This window comes from Micromys minutus, assembly GCF_963924665.1.
Source record: "Micromys minutus genome assembly, chromosome: 9".
NCBI lineage: Eukaryota > Metazoa > Chordata > Mammalia > Rodentia > Muridae > Micromys > Micromys minutus.
In genome coordinates this window covers 32,383,471-32,411,399 of record NC_137978.1, presented here as the reverse complement: position 1 = coordinate 32,411,399, position 27,929 = coordinate 32,383,471, and the positions used below count along the sequence as shown (strand labels likewise).

The 27,929-nt window shown below is 42.0% G+C and overlaps 1 protein-coding gene across 2 annotated transcripts; it reads right to left on the bottom strand.

Annotated features, from left to right (window-relative positions):
• Positions 1 to 480: 480 nt before the first annotated feature.
• On the bottom strand, positions 481 to 14,005 carry LOC308424766 (cytochrome P450 4A12B; the record flags this gene model as incomplete). Of its 2 annotated transcripts, XM_080921931.1 has the most annotated exons (12): positions 481 to 646; positions 3,341 to 3,417; positions 3,561 to 3,625; positions 4,495 to 4,628; positions 4,728 to 4,918; positions 5,011 to 5,117; positions 5,546 to 5,700; positions 6,015 to 6,139; positions 11,204 to 11,331; positions 11,758 to 11,802; positions 12,366 to 12,507; positions 13,817 to 14,005. In XM_080921931.1, the coding sequence occupies 12 exons, from the start codon at positions 14,003 to 14,005 to the stop codon at positions 481 to 483; spliced, it is 1,524 nt and encodes a 507-aa protein (XP_080778057.1). The 2 variants fall into 2 exon arrangements, with proteins under 2 accessions (XP_080778057.1, XP_080778058.1); XM_080921932.1 differs by lacking the exons at positions 11,204 to 11,331; positions 11,758 to 11,802; positions 12,366 to 12,507.
• Positions 14,006 to 27,929: the final 13,924 nt, after the last annotated feature.

Below are 27,929 nucleotides of genomic sequence, written 5' to 3'. Positions count from 1 at the left end.
GGTGATGGAAAAGGTAAACAGAGGCACAGCAATAACCAGGGGTATGGTACTGCAATGACCTTAGCTTCATTCTAATGAACTCATGAAAAACACCTGACATTTAGAACCATAAGGGCACATACTTCTATTGTAATTAATTATGACACCGGTATAAAGCTCAATTTAAGCAGCGGAATGGAAGGAAATATGTGGAAGAGAAGGCAGGGCGTAAGTTAGGGTTTTAATTTTAATTAAGGCTAAAGGTCAAACATGCAGTTGGGTAAGGGAGGGTAGAGAGAAAAGCAGATAGGGATCCCAGAAGATGTTGAGATAGAAACACTCACAGACAAGGAGACTGGAAGTACAGCAGATGTGGGTGGAGGTGAACAAGGTGAGAAAAAGAACGAGATGGGAGCAGATGGGCTGGGGACAAGAGTGAGTGACAAAAAGACAAGATGGCAGACAGCATGCCATTGGAGCTGTCTCGTCCTGCGGAGATGATTAGAGCTTCTTGAGACGCAAGTGGATCCCATTCTTGGACTTCAGCACAAGCCTTGGTATGGGGACTGGGACCCTGGTGGGATCTGGCAGCAGCTCGAAGCGGAGCAGGGTCAGGGCCACAGCCACCTTCAGCTCATTCATGGCAAACTGTTTCCCAATGCAGTTCCTGGGTCAGAAAGGGACAATAAAATAAGTGGTGTCAGGCTCTGTGTGGGCTCTGTCATCTGTGCCCTAGCATAGAACTGGGTGTCTAGGGTACTCTCTCATAGGATTCAGCCTGACCCCTTTTCCTACGAGTCAGTCACACATGTATACCTCTACCTTGGGTCTTAATTCCTGCTTACATCCTATATCCTTATATACTATCCTCTCTCCAAACTCTTCCATAAAACCACTTAACCCAGTGACACTCTTCCTGTTTCACACCCTCTTCCCATCCATCTTTCTCCTCTGAGAGGTTTAAGCCCTGTCCCTGAGTTTCCCCCGCCCACTCTGGCACATCAAGTCTCTGTAGGATTAGACATATCTTCTCCCATTGAGACCAGACCAAGCAGCCTAGTTAGGGGAACATATTACACAGACAGGCAACAGCTTTAGGAATAGCCCCTGCTCCAGTTGTTGTGGGGCCCACACGAAGACTGAGCTGCACATCTGCCTTAAATCTGGGGGGGCTCATTCCAGCCTGTGTATGCTCTTCAGTTGGTGGTTCTGAGAGCTCCCAAGGATCCAGGTTCGTTGACTCTTGTTAATCTTCCTGTGGAGTTCCTATGCCCTTTGGAGCCCCCAGTCAAGCTCCATCCAATGTTTGATTGTGGGTCTGTGCATTTGTTTAGTCAGCTGCTTGGTGGAGCCTCTCAGGGGACAGTTATGCTAGGTTCCTGTCATGCATGTCCTTTCTTGCTGTCTTAGTCTTTTACAAATACCCCCCTTTTTTTCCTTTTGAAACTGGCTCTAATTCTGCTTTGAGAGGCAAGGAATCTGCCAGTTAAGACCAGCCAGCCCTCTTAGGAGCAGCTTTTGGCTAGTTGACTCCCCATATAAGAGTTTCTCATCCACCAGTGGGATTTTACTGCTCAGAGCAACATAGAGAGGGATGGCTCACACTCTTAGGAATCACTGTCTTGGGTACGTTGCTAATATGGTTCTAACATAGAAGTCAGATGCTAACGGAGAAGTTCCTGGGAAACATACTCAGTTAGGGATCCTCGAGCTCCTGCCTGTCAGCCTCTCACTCTGTGGTCAGACTTCAGTTCCTCCTCCATCCGTGAGCACCCATCCGCCTTAAATTCTATTTCAGTACAGTCACTGTATGCAGCCCTCAGTTTTCTGTCTGGGCTTCACTGGTTCCCCCAATCCTCTCTCCTATATTGACCCTCCTACTCTTCCAAACTAATAGGATAGTGTGTCTAGATGACTCAGCTGCAGCCCCTGTATCTTTCCCCACCTCCTGCTTTTCCAGCTCCTACTTGTCTCTGTCTCTGTCTCTGTCTCTGTCTCTCTCTCTCTGTGTGTGTGTGTGTGTGTGTGTGTGTGTGTGTCTGTCTGTCTGTCTGTCTGTCCCTCTCTCCATCTAGTCTTCATCCCTCTGCCATTGGTGCGCATCATTGGAGGCTACAGCTCAGTCCAGGGCTTAGGACAGTGCCAGGGCTGTCAATCATCCTAATAACTTCTCAGTGAGTAAAGAAAGGAATCAAAGAAGAAAGAAATGTCTGTTGCCCAGGGTGTGGCTGATTCTGTAAACCAGCTTTCCATTCTTGCCGAACTGGAGGCAGGGCCCTATGTCTCTGCACTTTTGTTGTGGCACAGGACTTGGTCCAAGAAAAGTTAACTTTAATAAATACTTTTGTGTGCAGATTCTACTAATTTTAAAAAACAAAAATGCATTAGAGTATGCAGCGAGCAATATTTTTATGGTAACTAAACTACCCGATTCTCTTCTGTTTGTCAATGACCTCATCCTGATTTCTAACTGAGCCCAAAGAGGAAGTGTTCACCCCTAGGTAAACTTATCCTGGAAAAACAATATGCTTACAGCCTGTTCTGTGATAATTGATTTGTCATGATAGAAGTCACAGACTTGTGGGCAGAGAAAAGCATTCTTTATTTTCATTACTTTCTTGGCAGTTTCCACAGGATGATTGAGTCCTCTAGCCTTCACACACTCCATATAGCAGCCTCTGCACTGTATCTTTCTAGCTCAACTTTCCCCGTTTTCTAAAGCTGACAAGTGGACCACAACCCTACAGTGTAAACTTCTCCAAAGTTTGCTCACTGGGGAACCAGACATTAGTATGCAGTAGAAGTTTTGTTGGACTAGAAATAAAAAGTATATAGAAGAAAACTCATTGGTGTCCACCCTACCCCAGTGGGCTCTCAACTTTTCCATACATTGCTTCAACACAATTCTAAAAACACACACAAAAAGCTTTTTAGTCGTTGTTGTGACTGATCCGTAAATTAAACAGAGGTGCTAAGACGGGTTGAGAATGAAGGAGACATTCATTCATCCTTTAAGACATACAACAGAGGAGGGAAACAAATGCCTCGGAGCCAGTTGGCATGAAAAAAACCTAAGTATGTAGATTTATATTCTAGAAATGGTGAATATATCAGCATACACTGAAGTTGGACACACATACACACTGATGTGAACTTACACGGCTTTTGGGAAGAGTAGTCTGCCACCACCACCACCACCCCCTACCCAGGTGCACCCTTAAATACCAACTCTTTTGGGGAACACAGAAAATGTCCCCAACCTACAAACACCTGAAGATGTCACACAGGAACCTAGGGAATCACAGATATGTACCCAGAGACTACCCTAGTCTCCATTCCTTACCCACAATGAACACCTCACCTTGCTCCTCCCGAGAAAGGCAGGAACGAGTGGCTATGTCGGGAAGACTCTGGTGCAAATCGAGAAGGGTCAAACACCTGCAGTGTGAATACCAGATTCAGGGCAGGTGAGAGTCAAACTCCTGCTTCCAACTCATGAAGGGACCAAAAGTTCAGGAGTGAGAGTGGGGCAAGTGTTGGGCCTGAGACATCTTCCCCTGACCTCCCACCGCCCATTATACCTCTGGATTTGGCCACACAGTTGGGTTGTGATGAAGACCATAAAAGGAGAGCATGACTGGGATACCTGTGGGGTGAGTGGTACAAAGAATGGTTGGTTATGCCAGTGGCTGGGGCACTATATTCAGCAGAGACTATGCACACACAAACGGTCTGCATGCTGGAATTATCATTTCCATCACAGAGAAGTAGGGTGGGCTTGGTAAATCACTTGAGTGTGACTTACTTGCCTAAAACCATGAGCCTAGATGTGAGAACAAGAAAGCATTTGAGAATCACTATTATATTAAGTAAATGATAACTCTTTCATCAAATGCCTTTTGTGAGCCTTTTCCACACTCAGCATTCACAGGCTGCTTCCAAAAACAACTATTGTATACCCATTTTAAGGTGAAATTCTGGAGCCTCAGCAAGACTGATGATCTTTTTTTGTACACACAGCTTCACCGTGGCACAGGGGGAGATCACGCCCAGTGTGAGTGATTACGTGAGTGTTTTTCTACCATGATATGGAACTAAGATCTGGTCTTCAGCTGAACTCTCCTAACAACTTGAGGGATCCTCAGACAGTGGAATATGTTTCATCCATGACATGGGAGTCCCTGAACCTTCTCACTTGCCTTCACCCATAGAAAAAAACATGTCTTCTCAATACTAACCTAGTTCTCTTTTGCATCAAATAACAATTTAGCAACTAATTCCTAAAGGCTGAAGTTCAGTATAGGGGTTGGCATTTATTTCCTGAGAATTATCTCAAGTCCAACCGTATGTAAAGCACTTCACACACTATATCCTAACTTGAAGTAAAAATTATTTCATCACTTCTGATAAGGCCTGGAAAATTAATTAGAGATTTCATTTAGTTCAAAACTGCTGAAGAACTTTGGCATTCCAATTCTTCTTTGCCCCTGCTTAGTTGGTTTGGGGAATTCATACCTGTGGGTAAAGAGCGTCCGTCCGGGAAGGTGACAGGTGTACTGAGCTCTCTGCTCACACTTGGTACAGGTGGGTAGATCCTCAGGGCCTCCTTGATACACATGGTGGTATAGGGCATCTTGTCTAGGTCATCCCTGCAATGAGGCTCATCTGAAAGTCACACAGAGCTGGGACAACAGGAGCTTCCCATTACCAGAAGTCAGAAATCTTACCCATTTTGAGCTCCCACTCACCAGGTGATAGAAGCTCCATCTCCTAGGAGGCTCTGGATCTCCTCTCTGCATCTCTGCTGGTGTTCAGGATTTGTGGCCAAAGCATAGAAAATCCAAGAGACACCACTAGCTGTGGTGTCATGGCCCTCGAACATGAAGGTATCCACTTCAGCACGAAGGTCCTTATCAGATAAGCTGCTGCCATTTTCAATCTGGATAAGGCCACAGATGGGAGAGTAATGTTTGTTTCTTACTCTGATTCTAGGACAAATCTCAAGTCTCTCATCTGGTTTCATACACTCACTCTGGCAAACAGGAGGATGTCCAGGAAATCCAATCTCCTTTTCTTCTTAACCTTTTCCAGCTCTCCCTCATCCTGAAGTTGAGCCTTCCTTGATTTGATCACTTGGTCTGTCCAAGGATAGTAATTACCAGGCAGAGACAAAAGCACAACTCCTAGGACACCCAGATGCCCTTCTTCCTGACCTTTACTCCCTCTAGAGGTTAGAATGCATATGATCAAGGGCTGGGGAAGGTGTGAGAGGCCAGCACACCCGACAGAGATCAGGCTGCCCATAGGGTTAACAACTGGAGAAGAACTTTTTGGATTCTGCTGGAATGATTTCATTTAATATCACCAATGTGATGCCTCAGGTAACAACTACGTATCATCTAGTATCCTACGTCTTAGCTTCCTTGTACAAGAAAAGTACCCAACATGGGTTTATTTTACATCCTTTAGAGCTCTGCCTCATCCTGAGGCTCTGCCTCAGAGACTATGGTTGGCCTCTTTAGGCTGACCCTGGTAAAAGAGGGGAGAGAAAAGAAACAGACAGAACCTGTGTGATCATGGGCAAGTTGGCAGGCACTGTTGGCCCAGCGGCCATTAGAGGACACACTGTAGATGATGTCATTCTGGTGAAAGATGTTCCACACACGGAGAAAAAAGAGATTGTTCAGGTCCTCAACTGCCTGGATGTAGGATTTGTATTTTCTATGAAAACAGCAGAACAGAATAGTAATAATATGTTTCAAATATGATAATATGTCCAAATATAAATTTGAACAGAGATAATACTAGGATGCATGTTGTTCTGTCTTATCTATACCCCTGTAACCACCATGTCTTAAGACGATAGCATGGCCTTTCAGACTTCCACCTGCCTGGAAATCTGTAGTATATCTGAGGCATGGTAGAGAATCTTGTGTTTTGTGGATGTTAGCATCTAAGCTGTTCTATCTGCTTCTCAGGTGAGGACTCGTTAGTTGGCAAAACCAAAGATTCTTTAGTTCAGGGATATTATTCACCTGTCCAACTGGACACTGCCCTCGTGGCTGAAGGCACACTTCATGATAGTGTCCAAGGTCATCAAGGTGATGTGTTGGAAGATCTCCAGGGTGGACTCTTGTCCAACAATCTGTTCCCATTTATCCTGTAATGGAAGGTGAGATCTTATTCCACATCTCCCAGAAGACTGGTGTTAACTAGAACAGATTCATTTCCTTCATCTCTAGATATGATTTTATAGCTTCCTGTATCAGATGTTATGATGGTTGGTTTTCATTGTCAACTTAGTTAAAATAAGAAACACCAAAGGGACTCCTTGTGAACACAGAATGTTCTGACCAGGAAAAGAGGTAGGTTAATTGTTTGTGCTTACTCTCCTCTGTAGATCTTCACTTCTTTCTCCTTTCCTCTAAGTTCAATCCTCAAGTCTTATGCCCAGCTCTGTATGGAATTCTGCTGTTGCCTCTCCTCACTTCCTGCCCCCATGTTGGTGGAATACCCTGCTTTCCTCTCTTTTTAAAGCCCTTAAAATCCATCTCTATTTTTAAGTCTCAGGTCCCAATACTCAGAAGCAGATTTTACCTGGAGCACCCAGTGCCCATACCTATAACCACCCCAAACGATTTTCTAATAGGCAAAATACAACCACAATATTCTCCTAAAAACTAGAGAGGAAACAGAAACAGAGGGAAAAAACACCTATTAAACAAAGACAAGATAAGTTGTTACCATCTACAATTGTAATCCTCCCAATCCCAGATGCCTAGCTACCAGCATAAAACTACAAACCATAACAGCCAGGACAACATGTCCTGCAACTCTTCCACAGCTGGTCCAGAATATTCCAATATAGTTAAAGTACAAGTAAAAGACCTTAAAACACCCTTTATGAATACAATAGATGTCCTTAAAGTGGAAACAAACTCCTTAAAGAAATCTGTGGTTGGGTCTGGTCTCTGCATATGGGATGGATCCCCAGGTGGGGTAGTCTCTGAATGTCCTTTTCTTCAGTCCCTTCTCTACTCTTTGTCCCTGTATTACCTCCCATGAGTATTTTGTTCCCCCTTCTAAGAAGAACTGAAGCATTCACACTTTGGTCTTCCTTCTTCTTGAGCTTCATATGGTCTGTGAATTGTTTCTTGGGTATTCAGAGCTTTTAGGCTAGTATCCATTCATCAATGAGTGCATACCATGTGTTTTCTTTTGTTACTTGGTTACATCCCTCAGCATGATATTTTCTAGTTATGTCCTTTTGCCTAAGAATTCCATGAAGTTGTTCTTTAATAGCTGAGTAGTACTCCATTGTGTAAATGTTCCATATTTTCTGTATCCATTTCTCTGTTGAAGGACATCTGGGTTCTTTCCAGCTCCTGAATATTATAAATAAGGCTGCTGTTGACATAGTGGAGCATGTATCCTTGTTATATGTTGGAGGACCTGTTGGGTATATGCCCAGGAGTAGTATAGCTAGGTCCTCAGGTAGTACTATGTCCAATTTTCTAAGGAACATCCAGACTGATTTCCAGAGTGGCTGTACCAGCTTGCAATCCCACCAACAATGGAGGAATGTTCTTCTTTCTCCACATGCTCACCAGCATCTGCTGTCACTAAAAGTCCATTCTGACAGGAGCCTGATGTGGATGTCTCCTGAGAGGCTCTGCCAGAGCCTTATAGGTACAGATTCAGATATTTGCAGCTAACCATCAGACTGAGCACGGGGACCCCAATGGAGGAGCTAGAGAAAGGACTAAAAGAGCTGAAGTGGTTTGCAACCCCATAGAAAGAACACAATATCAACCAACCAAACCCCGCAGAACTCTCAGGGACTAAAACACCAAGCAGTGAACACACATGGATGGGTCCATGGCTCCAGCTGCATATGTAGCAGAGGATGGCATTGTCTGGCATCAATAGGAGGAGAAGCCCTTGGTCCTGTGAAGGCTCATTTCCCCAGAGTAGGGTAGTGCCAGGGTGATGAGGTGGGTGTAGATGGGTGGGAACATCTTCATAGAAGCAGGGGGAGGGAGCAGGGGAAATGGGAGAGGGGGGGCAAGTCAATAACATTTGAAATGTAAATACATAAAATATACAATAAAAATAAATTCTTTTTTAAAAAGCAGTTATAGCTGAAGAGTTGCAAAGTAGACTGTGAGCCTGAGGGTCAATGGCCACCTGCCTTCAAACAGAGGAGTCTATTATTAGTTTGATCTCTTATCTTTTCTCTTCATAGAGGATCTTAAATGAATATAACAAGTCCAAGCAAAACATGAAATTAAACCACTTCTAAAAAAGGAAATCCATGAAAACATAGCAATAAGTGGAAGAAAATGAACAAAACCACACAAGTCCCAAAAGTGAAAATAGAATCCATAAGAAAAACTGAGGGAAATCTGTAAATAAAAGATTTAGGAACTCCAGTAGAAACCAGGCAGGCAAGACTCACCAACAGAATACAAGAAACGGAAAAGAGAATCCCAGACACTGCCTGTATTAAAGCTTGCTATTGGGTGCTTCTGTGGGATTCCTGGATGTGTGAACAAGAGGGTCTCCGATTCTTGTGCTCTCTCTCAGGCCCTTTTCTTCTGTCGATTTGTCTTGTCCACATTCCATGTGATAGTTTTTGTTTTATCTTATTTTATTCTGTTATATTTTTTAAATATAATATATATTCATATAATGAATAAATGATTAATGAATGAAATACTAGCCACTAGAGTAAAGGTTAACAACTGTCATTTATGTCTGCTTGGGAAGGAAAAAATAATTTTCTCCAATCAAGTGACACTGGGTCTATCAACTACTCTATGGTAGGTCTTAAGTTTAAGACTATCTGATCCACATATAACCGGCTTTATGGTCTCTCTCTCTCTCTCTCTCTCTCTCTCTCTCTCTCTCTCTCTGTGTGTGTGTGTGTGTGTGTGTGTGTGTGTGTGTGTGTGTGTGTGTGTGTGCGTGTGCATCCTTGCCTTTACTTGGTTACAGTTTGGTGGGTTTAGGTTTTTTTTTTTGTTTGTTTGTTTGTTTTCTGGTTAAGGGGGTGATGTTATATTGGAGTTTTGTTTGATTTTAGAGAAATAACCTAAAGTTGTGTGAGTAGCAAGGGGGAGAGGATATGAAAGGACTTTGAGAAGGGGAAGAATACGATTAAAAAATACTTAAATTTAAAGATTGTCTTAAGGACACAGCTCCAACTATCAATGCTGGATTTCCTTGTGCCTAACACTTTCTAATTCAATTACCTTCCCACTCCAGGCCCTTTCTTATCATTGCCCCCTTCATCTTGGTTCATGTTCAAAAACTATGAAAACACAGAAATCCTCACAGTAATTGGAGAATTACTGTTCTTTTAGACAAAAAGAAGGACTTTTTTAAAATCCAACATTAGGATTACTTTATAAATATTCTCTTATCTTGCCATATTAGCAAATTAATAAAAGAACCATGGAATTTGTACTTGGAGAAGCAAATATCGTATATTGAGGGTTAACTTCTCCTGGATCTAAGCTTCACCCTGCCGCAGATGGTACTACTACTGCAATCATGGCAGAAGGAAACATCCTTTATGTACTGGACTCCTGAAGATATTTGCAGAAGATTTTGAGAAAGTCAACAAGGAAAATTAGCAGTGAAAATATCCATCATTTAAATGATGTGCTATGTCATATGAAGATATATATAAAAATGAGCCTCAAAAGGGATGTGCTCAGGATTAATATAGATATTGTGCTATATCTGTGTATGTGTCCGTGTGTGGCAGCATGGTGACAATGCCCCTGCAGCCATGCTGAATAAATTCTTCAGATGCTAAAACAAATAAACATTGCTTTAAATAATGAAACTATAATAAATAAATAAATGCATACATACATACATACATTTTAGGCATCCCCCCCCAAAAAAAAAACAAAAGAAAGAAAAGACTGACCAAGGGCATTACTGAGGCACACCTCTGTGTGTCGCTGTGTAGGCGTTAGTAGAATCGATGTAGGGAGTAAGAACTTCTGTGAATGAGAGCACAACTCTGTGGGCTAGGATCCTGGACTAAATAGGAATGAAAGAGGAGAAGGCTAAGGAAGTGCCGGTCTTCTTCTTTCTCTCTTTCTGGTTGAGATCATGAAATGACTACTCATGCTTTTTCCACTTCAGTGGACTGCATTCCTCAGAACTATGAGCCCAAATAAACCTTTTCTCACTTTGGCACCTCTTCTCAGGTCTAAGATTACATCAGCAACAGAAGTTACTAATATTTCTTTTAGAAAATTAAGTGTGAATAAATATCTGATACCCATTTCTTAGAAAAAATATGAAAGTAAACATATCTTTACTTTGTATGTTGTAAATCAGTTACAACTTTTCAGCTGATGAAGACACATTAGGGAACCCTTCAGTTTTCTGGTAGATGAATGAAACTCAGAAAAACTAATGGAAATATGAGTATAAAAATAGTCAAGAAAGATAAAGCACATGGGCCTGTCCATGTGTTTCTAATGAGAATCATTTTGGTCTTTACTCTGTCTCATCCATCAAAAGTTTAATGAGCACTATAAAGTCAGAAATGAGAGTCATAAGGGGTATGGAGGTACATCACATTTGGCTGTGAGAATGTGGCCCTGGTGTGCATTTCACTGTATGTGTCTTTCAATTCTACGTAGAAGCTCTGGGCCCCAGGACAGAGTGACATTTTGGGGTCACTGGTCACTGAAGCTGCCATATCCAGGACATACAAGGAAGAGAAATAGCTAACATTGTTGTCTGGCAGGATTCACCATTCATCAAGCATGCTGTTAGACTTGGCCATGTATTCATTATGCTTTTTCTCTTCTCTTCTCTCCTCTCCTCTCCTCTCCTCTTCTCTCCTCTCCTCCTCTCCTCTACTCTCCTCCCCTCCCCTCCCCTCTCCTCCCCTCTCCTCTCCTCTCCTCTCCTCTCCTCTTCTCTCCTCCCCTAAACCCTTTTCCTCTCTCTCCATACTTGGTCTTCTCTATGGAATGGTGAAGAACCTGGTTCACACTATGAATTAATTGTAATTCTATGTGACTGTGTCTGATGTTTTTTATTGTAAGGAGTAGAATCTGAGTTTGTGCTGTGTTGTGAGTGGGTTGTAGGCATGAGAGTGAAGTGTGGTGAAAGAGAAAGAGGGACACACACACACACAGGGAGAGAGGGAGAGACAGAGACAGACAGACAGAGACAGAGACAGAAGACTCACCAGCATTACACGAACAGAGTCTGCCATGATGCCCACATAAGGTTTCAGAGTATCATAGTGGAAAGCTGGGGTCAACATTCGTCGGTGCTGGAACCATGTCTGCCCATTCAGCAGAAGCAAACCATACCCTGTACAGAGAGAGGTGTGTGAATAATTATATAAGCACTGTGGTTAAAACACTGGGGGCTGTTTGGAGAGAAAAATATTGGAGGTCTCGGAGGAACAGGAAAAAAATATGGGTGGAAAAAGACTAGTACTTTTCAACACATTTTCTTCAGTCGGTACATATGATGTGATCATGATAGCTACAGGATAAAGAGTCAGAATAGTGAGGGAAGGATGTATACATGTCAGGTCGAGAATGTTCATAAATAGGAGATACAGAAACACAAGGAGGAGGTTAATGTCTGGTTAGAAGAGAAACTAGGTTAAATGAAACCTTACATCTTGAAGAAATTGGTCCATCTCCCATTAATCTCACTGAGTCAAAATAACATTCTTGACAAACTCAAGTGGAGAGTGACCACAATTGACATTTATATGGCTGTACATACCAATCCAGGGAGCTAGAAATCTGTAGGAACCATGAGCTTTTGGGTCTGAAAAAAAAAATACAGTAAGGCATTAACTAGAAACAAAGATGGCTATAGATAAGACAGAGAGAGACATGAAATCTTCATCACTGCCCCTTGGCAGTTTACCTCTTTGTCTTCCATCCCTCTTTGTCTTCCATCCCCTTCTATGCACCTTGATAGTTTGTCTTAGGGTGCAACCTCCCTGAACCAGAAGCTAGTTATCCCCAGGAATAGAATGTCAAATTGGCAAGCAACATAGATTATTATATCCTAGACTCCAAGGAATAAAAGCCTTGTGGTACTGCAATGGCTTGGTTATCCATGATAACCAAGAACAGAAACAATTAGAAGATTCAAACTCAAGTCACTATTCGTATGGAATTTACTTTTATATGTATAACTGAACCACCCCAATTTAGTTCAAAAAGGGTAAATGATTCGTAAATATTGCTGAGCATATGCTAGGAAAAATGAAAGGAACTGTTTTGGCATTAGTAACTGAATCACCACTTCTTCCTGTAACGTCATGGATCCAGGCATAAGTCCAGAATAGAAGGTTTGCAATGGTGATGAAGTTTCACTCTGACCTGATCGCCCCAGAATCAGTTTCATGTAGTCAGGGTCATACACTTGGATGCGCATTTTGCTCCCCCAGAGCCAATGTGGACAGGCACTTGGGAAATTCTTTATCCGTGTTAGAATATCTTGAAGCTCCAGGTCTTTGGGGATCTGATATCAGTAGAAAAATGAATCACTGAAAATATTTCATGCCACTTGTAGTAAGTTATGTTTGTAATCCTAACATAACATTTGGGAGGTCGAAGCCTGAGGATCTTTGCTGGTATGAGGCCAATGTAGGCTACATAGTGATTTTAAGGCCGTCTGGGCTACCTTGCAAGACACTGTCACATAGCAAAACAAAACAAAAACCAAACAAACAAAACCTACAGAGTAAAATTTGAAAAATCTTTTGTTTGAGTTATTGGCTCTAAATAAAAGGCACAACACCACAGGGATATAGTGAAAATAATTTAACAACCTAAGACTGGAGCAGAGTTTGATGACCTACCTATGGTGTCATCCAGACCTCTGCTCTCCTCTACGAATTAATATGAGCCAGATGCTGTGCTCCTGTTAAAATGAAGCTGTATTCCCGCATACTCTCATCTCCTTAAACGTGGTCATTATGCAACCTTTGTCATATGCTTCTCCTGGAAGCCTTTGACCTAATTCTGTGTTCATCCCCTCGGAGGTGACAGTTTAGACTTTTTCCTCTCATTTCTGGAGACTGTACAGTGTGTCATGCTCTTGGTTGGGCATTGAGGTATAGAGTGCTCTTAACAATATAGCGCACACACTGCAGGGTATGCGTAGGAGGGCCCATAAATAAACAGACTTTGAATAACAGTGCATCTCTAGCAATGGACTCTTACATCTAAAGAGCTACTTTTATGACCCCCAGGATTTCAACCCATAAATCATTCACTGAGTCAGCTCTTTCAGTCTCAATGTAAACATAGAGGGTCAGTCACTTTATCCAACAGTAACGTGAGTCCCTTTAGGGACTCCTGTGATTCCTGCCTGTTGTTACCATACAAAGGACAGATTCTACCACACTTGTAGCTGTGTTCTCAGACAAGCTCTGTGCCAGGGGAGAGGATCACAGAGAAATGGTGGCAGGGAACCACCTAGAAGTCCAGCTTATTTGGAACAGGCAAGGCTGTAGGTATTGCTCAGCCTGGAAAGAAAAAGGCTCAGGTAGGACCAACCACAGCTGTCAAGTCTGGGGCTCTCAGAACATATGATAGATCTTCATAAGTGAGCAGCAGAGTTGAAAATTGCAAGACCAAGGTCTTTTAAGCAGTGAGCCCCTGTTGCTGGAGTAAGCCCAGCCTGAGATGTGTCCCATCCTGAGCCAGCTGTCCCATAAAGAAACTTGGTTTGGTTTATAACAATCTCTGCTTTGTAAGTTTGGTGCTTGTTCTCCAAGAGCCTCATCATCCCTGCTCTCCCCCCCACCCTTCTCTTTCCTTCCTACCTTGTGCCCAAAGAACCAGTGAGAAGGAGGTGATGGGAACTGCTGGGCTGCTCTGAGGAGCCATTGCCTGTGTAGGTAGAACTGGGCTGTTTTGAAGAGCAGCAGGAGTAAGCTGAGCACAGAGGCCGCTTGGAGGAACTCATAGATGCTTCCTGGGAATATGGTGGAGCTCAGAGCCGAGCCACTCATGATACAACAGCTCCTGGACCACTGACTGTCCTTCCCTTCCACAGAACACCCTCGTGTCTGCAAACCCCAGAAAGATTGCCCCACCTACTTGTGGGAGGGAGATGGATGTGAGCAGAGCTTGATTTCGAGACCAGGGTTGATAAACCTGAACAACCTCCTTTGGGAAGCAGTGAAATGAAAGGTGTATCAAATAACAGTGGCGGCACTCGATCCACATTGCTCACAAATATTTGTGAAAGGGCTACAAAAAAAAAAAAAAAAAAAAAAAAAAAAAAGCGGACAGAAGATGAATTCAAGGAGTTCGTGGTTTAGTTAATTAAAAGTTCATTAGAAGTGGATTTTGTAGTATATCTAAGATTTTTAGGGATGGAAAATTATGACAAATAGGTAGATTGAAGGTGTAGGTGAGAAAAACTCATTGAAAGCATTTGGTAGGATCTTCGACAAGATGTCCAAGCTGTCTCTACCAGGACCCTCTGACATACTCCCCTGGTCTTACTGCATTTACCATCCAATCATGCATAACAGTAATTGTGCTGGTGAAAGATGCATTGAACTTGGACTCAGGAAGCTTAAAACTGAGGTCGGCCCCACTACAGATGCAGCCAGCAACCTTACTTCCCTGAACTCAGTGTCTTGTAACATGAGACCTAATCCCTTTTTAGATATCTAATAGGATATGCTGTGGTTTTTCCACTAATATGAACTACATACTCTTAAACTTGTAACTAAGCATTGTATGTCCTTATGTGTTCTGTAGAATGGTGTCCCGGCCTGTGGTTTCTATGATGACTAATAAAAACTTGCAAATCTGGAGGATAACGGAAATGAGATATAGAAAGCTTAAGGCTGAGCATGTTTGAGTTAAGCTTCACATACTACAGTTTAAATGTTTTTATTCCTATGTGCTTCCTTATTTGTTTTATTTGCTAAAGGCAAAGGTAGGGTCAGCCTGTTCCCAGGGCAGCAATGTAAACTTGCATTGGGATCAATTTCAACTTTTCCAAACTTGAAAATCAAGAGCACACTGATGTTATCTACCTACAGGAAAAAACCTTCAATTGCTGCCCAAAAGCCAAATATCTTGAGTAAAACTTTTATTTTAAAATTTTTAGTTACTTTTTTATTTTTGTTGTTCCAAAATGGGCAAGTCCCTGGTAGAAACACTTAGACAGAGAACCTGATGTGATTATGCACCTGTGACAGTATTAAAAGCATTAACAGAAAGGCCTAGGAGAAATTTAACAGCTTAACTAATGTCAAAGAAGTTTACATGCCTTTTTAAAGTAAAAAGTCTATGCACATTAGTATTTCTGCATTTTGAAACCACTAAACATACCGGTTTTTCTTCTAAACCACGATGCAATACTTGTACAAGTATGGGAAAATAATACAGATAAGATGGACATTTTAAAATGAATTTATTTATTTTTATTCTTTAATTTTTTTTACAGTCCAGACTTCATCCCCCTCCCAGTCTTCCCCACAACCATTCCGCATTTCATACCTTTCCCCCCATTTCCAAGAGGATGTTCCCACCCCTGAGCCCCATCCCACCAGGCCTCCCCACTCCCTAGGGCCTCATCATCTCTCACTGAGGCCAGACCAGGAAGTCCTCTGCTGTATATGTGTCAGGGGTCTCATATCAGCTGGTGTATGCTGCCTGATTGGTGGCTCTGTGTCTGAGAGATCTCGGGGGTCCAGGTCAATTGAGACTGCTGGTCTTCCCCTGGGGCCACCCTCCTCCTCAGCTTCTTTCAGCTTTTCCTCAGTTCAGCCACAGTGGTCCTGATCCCATTGGTTGGGTGCTAGTATCTGTATCTGACTCTTTCATCTGCTTGTTGGGCTGCTCAGAGGGCTTTTGTCTGCAAGCACACCACAGCATCAGTAACAGTGTCAGAGCCCTGGGCCTCCCCTGGAACTGGATCCCAATTTGGGCCTGTCACTGGACCTCCTTTCTCTTATGCTCTTATCCATTTTTTTGTCCCTGCAGTTCCTTCAGACAAGAATAATAGTGGGTCAGAGCTTTTGACTATGGGGTGGCAACCTCATCTCTCCACTTAATTTTCTATCCCTCTACTGGAGGTTGACTGTACAAGTTTCCCTTCCCTACTGTGGAGAACTTCATCCAAGGTCCCTCCTTTTGAGTCCCTAGAGTCTCTCACCTCCCAGGTCTCTGGTACATTCTATAGGGTCTCCCCACCTTCTGCTTTCAGAGGTTGCTGTTTCCATTCTTTCTGCTGAAATGGGGCATTTTTAAAGAAAATAATTACTTACATAATGAAATGAAAGAGCACTATTTGGTGTGGGGGTTGTTGTTTGTTTGTTTGAAATTGGGTCTCACTGTGCAACCCTGACTGTCCTAGAACTTACTCTTGTAGACCAGTCTGGCCTCAAACTCAGAGATCCTTCTGGCTCTGCCTCCTCAGTGCTGGGATCAAAGGTGGGCACTGTATAACCAGCCAGTATGTTCTCTCTTGTTTGTTGCCAATGGTTCTAATCCTTAGCTTCGGGTATAAAACCTAAAATAAGCTTGCAGTCCACAACTGTACCTGGGGGCAGATACTGTGCTCCAGCCACCACCACCCCTTGCCAATCACAATCAAGCTTACAGACTCACAGGAGGGGAAGACTCCAGTCAGAGACAGCAATGCCAGTTAACACCAGAAATAGCCAGATGGCAAGAAGCAAGCACAAGATCATAAGCAACAGAAACCAATGCACCATCAGAAACCAGTTCTCCCTCCATAGCAAGCCAACTGTTGCCTTCTGTGCTGTGTTAAGTCAAAAACACCTGCCTCCTATGTCTTAATTATAATACCAGCTCATCTCTTGAACTCACAGGGTGTCCTCTATTACAGTGAGAAAAGTGACTGGGAAGTAATGAAGCTTGAACTTGGACTGAGTTCAAATTAAACTTCTCCTCTGTAGGGGATGATCCAATGATTGCCAACGTCCGTCCTTTAATGTCTGTTGAGTCTTTTCTCCTTTGCCAATTACTGAGTATATCTTTCTCAGCTGTGAGTCCTAGAACCAGAGAAATAACTTTGTAAAAGTTTTTGATATAGAGTACTAGCTAGAGGGCAATGTTCTTTAGTGTTGATGTGTACTTGGAATTTAATATAATCAAAATATATTGTATGAAAAATAAAAATAATCAATGTCCAGTACATCACTATTTATCCCACAACCAGGCATGCTGAGTCCAGAAATCAAGGTATAGAAATAAGAATGGCACATTCCCTGCTGTCCTTAGTGGCTGAACAAAAAATAAAATTTCTCCTTGTTCAATAATCATGTTGTCAAATGGCCTAAAGGATCAAATGAGAGAAAAAAATTCTATTCAAATACAACCACTATTTTATTGACCTTGAAGTTAAGACCAGTACTTGGCATTTGGGGTGATTGTGCTCCTGACCAAAAATAACTACTATATTGTTTGATAACAGATCCTGATTTTCAGGATGACCTTGGTAGAGTCCTTACCAAAGAAGAAAGAGAAAGTACATCTGAAACACAGAATTATCATCGAGGGTCTCCTATCTCTTAACACATCTTTTTGCTGAAGAAAACTGAAAAAGTTCACAAACTAATTCAAGCAAAATTTTGAGCACCCCAGAACTTCAAAGAATGAAGGTTTGGGTTATTCCACTATGTAAAGACAAGACAACCTACTGAGGAACCTTCTAAAAGCAAAGGGACTATGGAGCCGATAGTGAAAGACAATGGTTACTACTGTAACCTTGTCATTAGTAGAAAAAAACAGAAGTGTGTAAAGGCCAATCATTTCATGTTCTTGAAAATATGGTCATGTATATTAATATTTGTTCTTCCATCCAACATCATTTGCATATAAATTAAGATATATTAACTTCTCTCATATCACAATATGAAAGTCAAAGAACAACAAGGAGAAGAAGGACCATGCTTTTACACTATTTGGGGAGGGTGAATTTAATGTTATATACCACGGTTGGAAGAGTGTGTCTGTTGTATCTCTGATAGTTAAAAATAACCTCAGAGTGGTTGGGTATCCACCAAATCTATGTTTGCAGATTAAGTAGTTTCAAAGGGATGAATCATAATAAGTTAGTAACTATGAAATGTCATGTTTGGCTTTTAAGTTCACCATGACTGTGATGAATTACCTAGTCATTCAATTAAAAACTAGCTTAGTTCTGTTGTGAACAATGACTAAAATTAGTTGACTTCAGTTACAAGAGATGATTGTTGGTGGGCCTAATCTACTTTGCGTTGAGCTCAAAGCTCTAGAAACTAGAAGATGAAACTAAAACTTCTAGAACTAGAAGTCCCCTGAGAACTCCTGAGGAAAAATTGTTTTATTCAGGGGAAGTTAATGCAGACATATGACCTACAAATATGGAAGAGTAAGTATATGTTGTTTAATCTATAAAAAACAGTGTTTGTTCACAACGGCAAACTGGAACAGCCACATTGGCACATACATAACAACAGAGAGGTAAAGACAAAGGACAGGGACAAGGAGGTGGCGGGGAAAGGGTGGTCAGACATGAGGAGGACATTGACAAACCAGCAGGTAGGAGAAATCTGGAAAGACAAGCAGATGGGGAATCTAGAGGCAGAGAGATGGGAGAATCCACAGAGAGGCAAATAGAAAGAAGGACCAGTGAGCAAAGCAAAGCAAGAATGGGGACAGAACAGCAAGGGGTGTGGGCTAATGATAGGAAGACAGAATGGCAAGCAGCAGGCACTTGGAGTCTGTATGGTACTTGTCCTCATTAGTGTTACTGGAGCTTTCTGAGTCACAACTGGACCCATTCTTGAACTTCAGTAGAAATCCTGATATAGAGACAGAGACTCTGGTGGGATCTAGATGCAACTCAAAACAGATCAAGGGCAAGGTTATTACCACCTTCATCTCATTCATAACTTGTTTTTCCATTGTTTTTCCTGCACCAGAAAGAGGCAACAGAGGGAGAAACGGCCTCAAGCATTGTGTAGATTTCAGCAGAGACTGGATCTGGAGCCCACCTCAGAGCTGAAGGTTTGAGGCTCTGTGATGGACTCACCCAGGATTCATTCCTTACAAGTCACACCTATTTGACCCTTGACCTTGATTTACAGACATCCATATTTTGTCAAAATCGTTTATCTTCCTGCTGACGTTGACTCTAATCCAGGTCTCAAAAATATAACACCTATCATTTTATGACTTGGTGAAGAAGGCATCAGGTTAGGGATCCTCGGGATGAGGCCCCATTCGTCTCCCACTCATTCCGCAGGTGCCACCCCTCACCTCTTATCCAACAAGCACCAAGAGCCTTCTAAGTCCACTGAAGAGATATCCTGTGTGTCACCATCAGCTGGCTCTTCTGGGCTCCTCTGCTCTCCCTGGCCATTTTCCTCAGCACTAACCTTCGGTGTCCTCGATGGCGTTCGAATGCTGCTGCAGCGTCCGTGGTCTCTATTGACTGCTGCCCCCACCTTTTACTTACCCAGCTCTATTTCATACCTCGGCTCATGTCGAGATCACAGAGAATGCCTTCCTGAACCTCCTAAAGTATCAGGCCAATGAGTAGGTGGGCCTCGTCCTGCTGCCTGCTGCCCCTTTACATCCTGTGCAACCAGGACACCATCAGTGTTTTCTTCATGAATATGCTATAGTTTAGGGCCCAGGACAGTGCCAGGAACTGGAACATTTCACAAACCACTCAGTAAGTGCAAGAATGAAGGAAAAATGTCTGTCCTGAGCGCAGGTGCTCAATTCTTACAATGCCTTTCTGTTTTTGTCATTGAACTTGTGGAAGATAAATCTCCATGTTCTATCTTTTAGCTCAGGACTTGGCACAGAAACAAGACCTTTAATTATTCATATTTGAATTAAGTTACAAAACAAACTGTATTGGAACATACTGAAAGTACCTGTTGGTCCTCGCACAGAGTAGATTTACTTGCACCTCACCGTTCTCTGGTTTCAACCATATTCAAAGTTATTGCCTTGGAGGAAGTACTTAGCCGTTGGGTAGACCAAATCTAGGAACCAGTTTATGAATGAAGAATTGCCTTAAAACTTGGTTTATTGAAATGGATTTAGTGTTTAAGGAATTTGCACAATAAAAATTCTGACCATCCTTGATGCCAGTAATATTTAAAATGTTTATGGCAATTTGTATTCTACAAGGGATTTCTTCAAGTCTTTGCAGGTTTTGCCAGTAGCTCTTTGAAGTTGTTTGTCTCTAGAACCTTTGAATAAATTTAAAGTGTGTCTATCAGGAATTTTTAAATGCTAAGCTTCAAATAAAAAAAATAATGAGTGTCCTCAGAGGAGGTTTACTGATCCCTTTTAATCCTTTTATTTATTTATTTATTTATTTATTTATTTATTTATTTATTTTGCCTGAATCTGCACTATATGGTGGAAAGTCTAAATCTTCCCTCATCTGTCAAACTTAGACAAATGGAAAACTGTAAAACACCAATGTTCAATCAATAATCCTATCCTGAGAAAGTGCAGATGCGGGGATGGTGTACATTGATGCCCAGTTTTCTGTCATGCTCACTGTAACATTTCAAAGCATCAGAATGAACACTTAGGCATGGAAGGTATCCAGAAAAGCCCAGTCTCAAGCCTCTCCTTCATATGCTCACTCTGGCAAACAGAAGGGTATCCTGGGATTAACTCTCTTATCTTGATCTTCTCCAGTAATACCACTGCCCATTTTGTAGCTGGGTATTTTTCAACTTGATCACTTAGTCTGTCAAAGACATTGGTTCGTTCTATGGCCATCAGCAGTCATCCTATAGAATATGTCACTCTGAGAAAAGGTATTCCATAGGTTACCTAGGATCCCAATCACCTGCATATAGGTCTGGGCACTCCTGAGGTAGAAGATTCACAAAACCTGGGGAAGAAATGGTCTCATTTACAGAATGGTCTTATTTACAGTGTGGATTCTTGGTGGAGATTCCTTGCATGTTAGAGACATACAACACCAAAGCAGACACAAGTTCTACATTACAACTCAAATGACCCACCCCCAGATTCTGATAAAATGACACAAACATCTAGGCTTCCATCTGTGCTAGAAATCAGGGGTGTGTACCTTAAGCAAGGTTGGGTCTGGTCTGGAATTAGAGCTTAGGTTGGTGCTGGGATCAAAATAAAATCTTTTATGAAGGTGAGCACTCAAGTTTTCCTCACCCACCAAATATAACTTTTGGGAAGCCACTGACCTGTTTAAGTGAACATTGTCCCTGTAGCTGAAGCACATATGATGGTGGCCAGGGTTATCAAACTTACTGATGTTCTACTCCCATATGTTCTGTGATAGAAGGACATTGAGCACTTCACTTGTCCTGGGCTGTTAAGGCTCTGCTCACTTCTGGGTATCTCCATCTTCTCGTGGGATTCCTCACTTCATAAAACAGACTTATAATAGGCTTAAAGGAGGTGCTTGGAAAGTAATACTGTTTTCTTATGAACTTAACATTTTTCTAGTTAAACAGGTTTTCTCAGACTAGTCATTGCTTTGAACTTAAGAAGTTATTATGAAACTTATGTTTTGTTAGCTCAAAAAAAAAAACACTGGAGTTTGTTTTGCAGTGAGGGAGGAGATCAGGGCCATTTGTTGTTGTTGTTGTTGTTGTTGTTGTTGTTGTTGTTCTGACAGTTGAGTTACTGTTAGCCAAGGAGAACCTCATCTGAGGGAACAAAAGTTTATAAACTTACACTGAGGAACATGATGTGTACAAAGGCAGAAGATGACTTCAGAGAGCAATACCCATTTATTTTTATTGGGCAAGCATTTGCAAAACATGTGCTGGGAAGAAAATCAAAGTAGGTGCTAAAGTGATTGTCTAATCTCTAAGAGTGCTTACTGTTCTTTTAGAGAACCCAAGTTCAGCTCCCAGCACCCACATCAAGAAGCTCACAATCCCTTATAACTACTGCTCCAGGGAGGTCTGATGTTCCTGGTTTCCATAAGCATCCACACTCATAAGTTTGCACATGCAAACTTACATACCTACATAAGTAAAGGAATAAAATAAATCTTAAAAATTCAGTCAGATGAAAGGTGATGTCTAGTTTGGTTGTGAAAATATGGACCTGGTGTGCATTTCACTGTATGGGTATCTTGTATCCATACAGAAACCCTGGACCAAGGACAGATTCTGGTTGAGTAACATACCAGGAAATATATCGTTGCTCAGTGAAGCTGATATTGCCTAAGCCATCTAGATATAGGTAGTCATTATTACTGGAAACATAAAAGTGGAACAAACCTCATCCAGTGTGATGTTCTTTCCCTTGAACAATAAACTCAGCGTGGGTTTTTGGTTTGGTTTGGTTTTTTTATTTTTTAACTATTTACTGATTCTTTGTGCACACCAATTCCATACTTCCTGTTGCTTCATATCCTTCCTTCTTCCTCTACTCTTGTAAACTGCCCCCACAAAACAAAACCTCTCATCACAGCAGCTGCAGTGTGTTATGGTGTGTCCCATCAGAGTCCTGGATCTGGGCCATCCCATCAGCTCTCCTGTGCCCAGGCCGTGAGTGCCAACTCGACTGTGCTGGCCAGGCTCTCCCAAATGCTACAACTGGTAAGAGACAGGACCAGCTCTCTCACACTGATCGAGTCCAGCTCTCCCATGCCCACACTGCCAGAGCCAGCTCTCTCATGATGCCCAGATGAGGGGCAAGGACAGCTCAACACAGTGCTTGGAAATTCACTTGTCTCAGGCAGCAGCCCAGACCAGGGACAGTCTCATGGGCCTTTGATATTAACATGGACCTTGGACCTTAACACAAACCCTGGCTGTGATATGACTGCAGACCAAGACATGGCCTCTGGTGTCATAGGCCCAATGTCCCCATGGCCTCAGGTGGCAACACAAGCCACTCAGACCAGTTTGGCCCCCAACACCAATGTGTCCTCCTGGCATTAACATGGTCACTGACGTCAAGATGTCCTTCAGCAGCAGCACAGCCCACAGAAATCAGTACAGATCCTGGTTACAGTACAGCCAAGAAACCAGACATGGCCCTTGGCAGCAGCCAGGGATCAGACATCACTGTGAACTCGGGTGGTTGTACAGGCTCCTCGTTTCTACCTGTTCCTCACTACCATAGCATCTCCCAGTTCCACTGTCTTCACAGTGCACAAACCATTCAGCTTTTCCTTCTCTTCCATCTTTCCACCTCATACTCCATCTTTCCCATCTCTCCATCACAAATTTGCTCATCGTAGTGATGCCTGCAGCAGGCCTGCAGCAAACACTCGGGTATCTTTCTTCCCGCCACCCTGGAGTCATGGGGCCATGAGGTGAGCACTTTGGTCTTCAGTGTGGTTTGATCCTACTATGTAAGTTGTCTCTGTTCCACTGACTTTAAAAAACATGAATTAATTAATTATTAAGTGTGTGTATGATATACTATGGTATATATGGAAAGTCAGAAGACAACTTGTACATCATCAGGGAAGGAGGCTTGAATTCAAATCATCATTGATGGTGGTGGTAAGCGCTGAGCCCTCCTGAACCTGTAAGAACTGTTGGGAGCCATCTTAGAAAGGCCAAAGAAAAATAAGTAAGCTTTCTGGAAATGTTCCACTGCTTTATACACCTTCAATGGGTAAAGTCTCAGTTGCAAGGCCTTCAGAGATTTTTGTCTCAGACAGCAGATACTGATCTGCTTTCCTGTCACTATTAACATAGTCTAATGATTCCTGGGCATCAGCCCACCCTGTTAGGCAGATTTCCTACAGATCAATATATAAATGAACTTTTAAGAATTAATGCTATTTAGATAAATTAATAATTTTATAAAATTCCTGATTTGATTAAAATAATTTTAGGAAGATTGGGGTTTTATGTTTCTATTTATATATATCTTATTTTTATTTTAACTTATTCACTTTAAATCCTGCTCACTGCCCCCAACCAATCATCCCTCCCACAATCCTTCCCCATTCTCCTTCCCTTTCTCCACTGAGTGGATGGAAATCCCTGGGTATCCCCTCACCTTGATACATTAAATCGCTGTGAGTCTAGCTGCATCCTTTCTCACTGAGGCCAGAGAAGGTAGCCCAGCTAGAAGATCATATTCCACACACAGGCAATAGCTTTTGGGATAGTTCCTGCTCCAGTTGTTCCAGACCCACATAAAGACCAATTTGCACATCTGCTACATATGTGTGGGGAGGCCTAGGTTCAGCCCATACAGGTTCTTTGGTTGGTGGTTCAGTCTCTGAGAGCTCCAAGGTCCAGGTTAGTTAACTCTGTGTTTTCCTGTGAAGTTCCTATCCCCTTAGAAGCCACAGTTCTTCCTCTTTTAGGAAGAAAGTTTTAATAGATGGCTTTAGTTGTTTTGCCAGAAAGATATACTAAAGTTAGAATCAAAAATAGAGTAATACTCACAGGAGATAAAGGGTGGGAGGGACTTGGGAAGAAGAGAAGAGGGGAGGAGAAAATCAGAGCAGGACCAGGTATGGAGGAGACAGGGATGACATACAGAGAGTCATAAATTTGAACAGAGGTGTATAGCAATGGGATATTCTTCAAGAAGGAATGACGGGTTAAACAGCCACATGGGCCATGGAACTAGATCTACTCATGTAGGTCAGAGACTCGTACTCTCTGTGAAGATGTGATGTAATACAGACTCCTGTTATATCTCCAGGATCTGACTTTACATCGGTACCTGTCTTTTGTTGGGCCACCAATGAAACTTTATTCAGGAACTTTACACATAGTAAATATCTGATTAGTGTCCAGGAATGGGCTATAAAAGCTATAAAACTTTTGCACATGTTTGTTTATGTTACAGTAAGGGATTAACTATGTATCCCTCTATATTCACACATTAAAATAATAGCCCTTACCACAAACTCCCTCCATCGGTCCATGGAAGAGCCCTTGGAACAAGCAACCGGCTATTAATAGGTGCAGTTGTGTAGCAGCTGAGTTATGATGGTTAGCTGTTAAGGTGGAATGTTGCAGTGCAGAGCTTGGCTGTTTCCTGTTTTCTCCTGATCGCTCCTGTGTAAAGATGCCTTGTCGTGCAGAAACAAATGGCTGTCCAGTTTACTAAAATGCCTGACAACTGCACTTCCAGCTACCCAGGCCTTGCATATGAATAATGGAGCATACAGTGATTGCCTCTAGCTGATGGCAAACACACACACCCTTTTCCCTCAAAAAAAAAAAAAAAAAAAAAAAAAAAAAAAAAAAAGATAAATCTGATCATCCTTGTGTTGTGAACTTAAAAAAAAAAACCAGAAAATGTTAAGGAAGCAAATGTTTTGTAACTTTGTAAGTACTTAAAACATGGTGTATCTTTTGCTTTATGAATATTCTGTACTTATAACCATTGTTTCTTTGTTTGACTAAAGTGGTGTTAGCTTTTTGAGATAAAAAATAATAGCACTTAATACCTCAGAATGTCACATTAACATGAGGCACAGACTTTATAGAGGTAATCAAAGTAAAGTTATATCATGAAGGTAGACTTTTTTCTTCATTGATTTATTTATTCACTTTTTATTGAGGTCGCAATCCACAATCTCTCTTCTCACTCTCACCCTCACAGATCCCTCCCCTCATTGCCTCCTCTCAGGAGAAGGAGAATCTCCCTTTGGGTACCATCTTGTCCTGGGACATCAAGTGCCAAAAGGACTAAGTGCATCCTTTCCCACTAAGGCCCAACAAGGCAGTTCAGCTACAAGAAAGGGATCCAATGGCAGGCAACAGAGTCAGATACAGATGAGGGTGGATTCTAACTTACTAAGATGATATGTTCATAAAAGGAGTTTTGAGCATCATAACATACTTAGAGATAAGATATGAGGTGGTGTGTATATTAAGATAATGACCGTTGACAAAATACATTGATAGGTATATAACAGACCTTCAAAAGAAGCCACCTGCATAATCAAGTGGCCTGGGACTTCTAGTGTACAAACTGAGAAACAAGATATTCCTATTGTTTTATCTGTGACTCCTCAGTGTGATATCCCCATAAACTAATACAATTTTATAATGCTGTAAGCAATGCTGTGCTCAGGGAAGGGTTGTTAGTAAAACCAAACCCTGAAGAATGAGGAAATGAAACCATGCTTAGATAACATGTTCATGTGATTTATTAACACACCACCAATATATTCCACCGTGTGAACAAACTGGAGTCCTCTGGACTAAATATACTGGTGGCCAACACACTATTGAAGATATTTTAGTGAGTAGATCTTGCTGTAGTCTACATGACCATGCTATCATGCATGCCTCTGAAGCAAATGTGTCTCCACATACACAGTCCACACACCAACCCTGCTGACCCCATGGTATCCTTCTTTTTCAATTTCCATAGCTTTTAAGTAAGTCTTTATGCTATGCTGGAAAAAACTTTGCCTCAAAATCTATCAGTTGAGGATTTTTCAGAGCCTACCATGCAGTATGACTCATAGTATTCAAGTCTTATTGTTAAAAAGGGCAAGAGTTCATTATGGGAAAGTGAGTGAGTGAGTCTTCATTAATATTTTGTTAAACATAAGCATGTAGAATCATTTTTTAAAATCCAGAAGAGAATAAAAGAATACTGTAGATCAGGGAAAGCCCCACAAAACCCAAGGACAGGTTGTAGCCAGCATAAGTAAGCAAAATCCAGAAGAGGGATGGTGAGCTCTTGGGACTCTGAGTCTCTCCTCTCTTAATCACATTGATGTATTCATTCACCTTGCAAACATTCACTGAGGCCTTTAGAAGCTGGTTACATAAACACAAATCAGCAGAAGCACTTCCTGCTCCAGTGACACTGATATGCTCTTGGTGGCCAGGACATTTCTGCCCCAGCTCCTGGACAAATCACCATGCTGTGCTGTAGTTCTATTCACAATGGCTAGAACACGGAAACAACCAAATGTCTATTAACTGATGAGTGAATAACTAAAGTATAGGACCTATATACAATGAAAGTTTATCCAGCTTTAAAAAATGAAATTTACAGATAAGTGAATAGAGATGAAAATATTATAAAGTATGAGCTAACTAAACCCAGAAAGACAAATATTACATGTTTTTATTCTTATGAAGACTCTAGCATTGAAACCTTCCTTATATTTGTGTGTTTAATTTGGAGCAACTGTAGAATCCAGGAAACTAAAACAGGATAACTGGTTTGGAAGAAAACAAAAGATCTTAAGGGAGGAGGACCAACTTCACATTCACAGTTCACACACCACTGAAGGGCAAACTTCTCAGGCTACATGGTAAACATTCTTTTAACAAACCAGGTGAGGAATGTGGGTGCACCTTACATAATTCTCCAACACCTCCAACATATTTGGCATGAGCTGAGAGGACTCTGAATAAGCTCCTTTTCACCAGGGGACTGGGTTTGTTTGCTCTGCCTGGGTTGAAGTCATGGGGTGGTAAAGAGATGCTGGGGGCAATTCTGGTCCTTTCTTTGGCAGCTTTTAACCCTCAAGTGATGTCAGCAAGACTTGGGAACAGTTTGAGAAGCAGATGGCACTCTGTGACACAGCAAGTGTTGTAGCTCTTGTATAGTTCTAGCAGGTGTGGAGTTCTGCAACCACTATCATGGTTAGTGTCATAGCTCCAGGCTTAGATGTAAGCAACCATGTTAGTGGCCTGAGGTCAAACACACACACACACACACACACACACACACACACACACACACACACACACACACACACTGGGCAACTTGAATCTATTAAAACAATTCCAGGATGTTGACTGCTATACTATTTCAGGAATGCTGGCCACTAAACCCTCCCTTTGCTCCTTCTTAAGAACGTGGAACTTGTGAGATGGTTAACTGGCTGCTTATTCGGCTACTGTGAACTTAACTTAATTGCCTCCTGCAAAAGCTATGGGACATTACTCACGCCAGCAGAAGTCCACATCTGCAGGAATGAAGTAC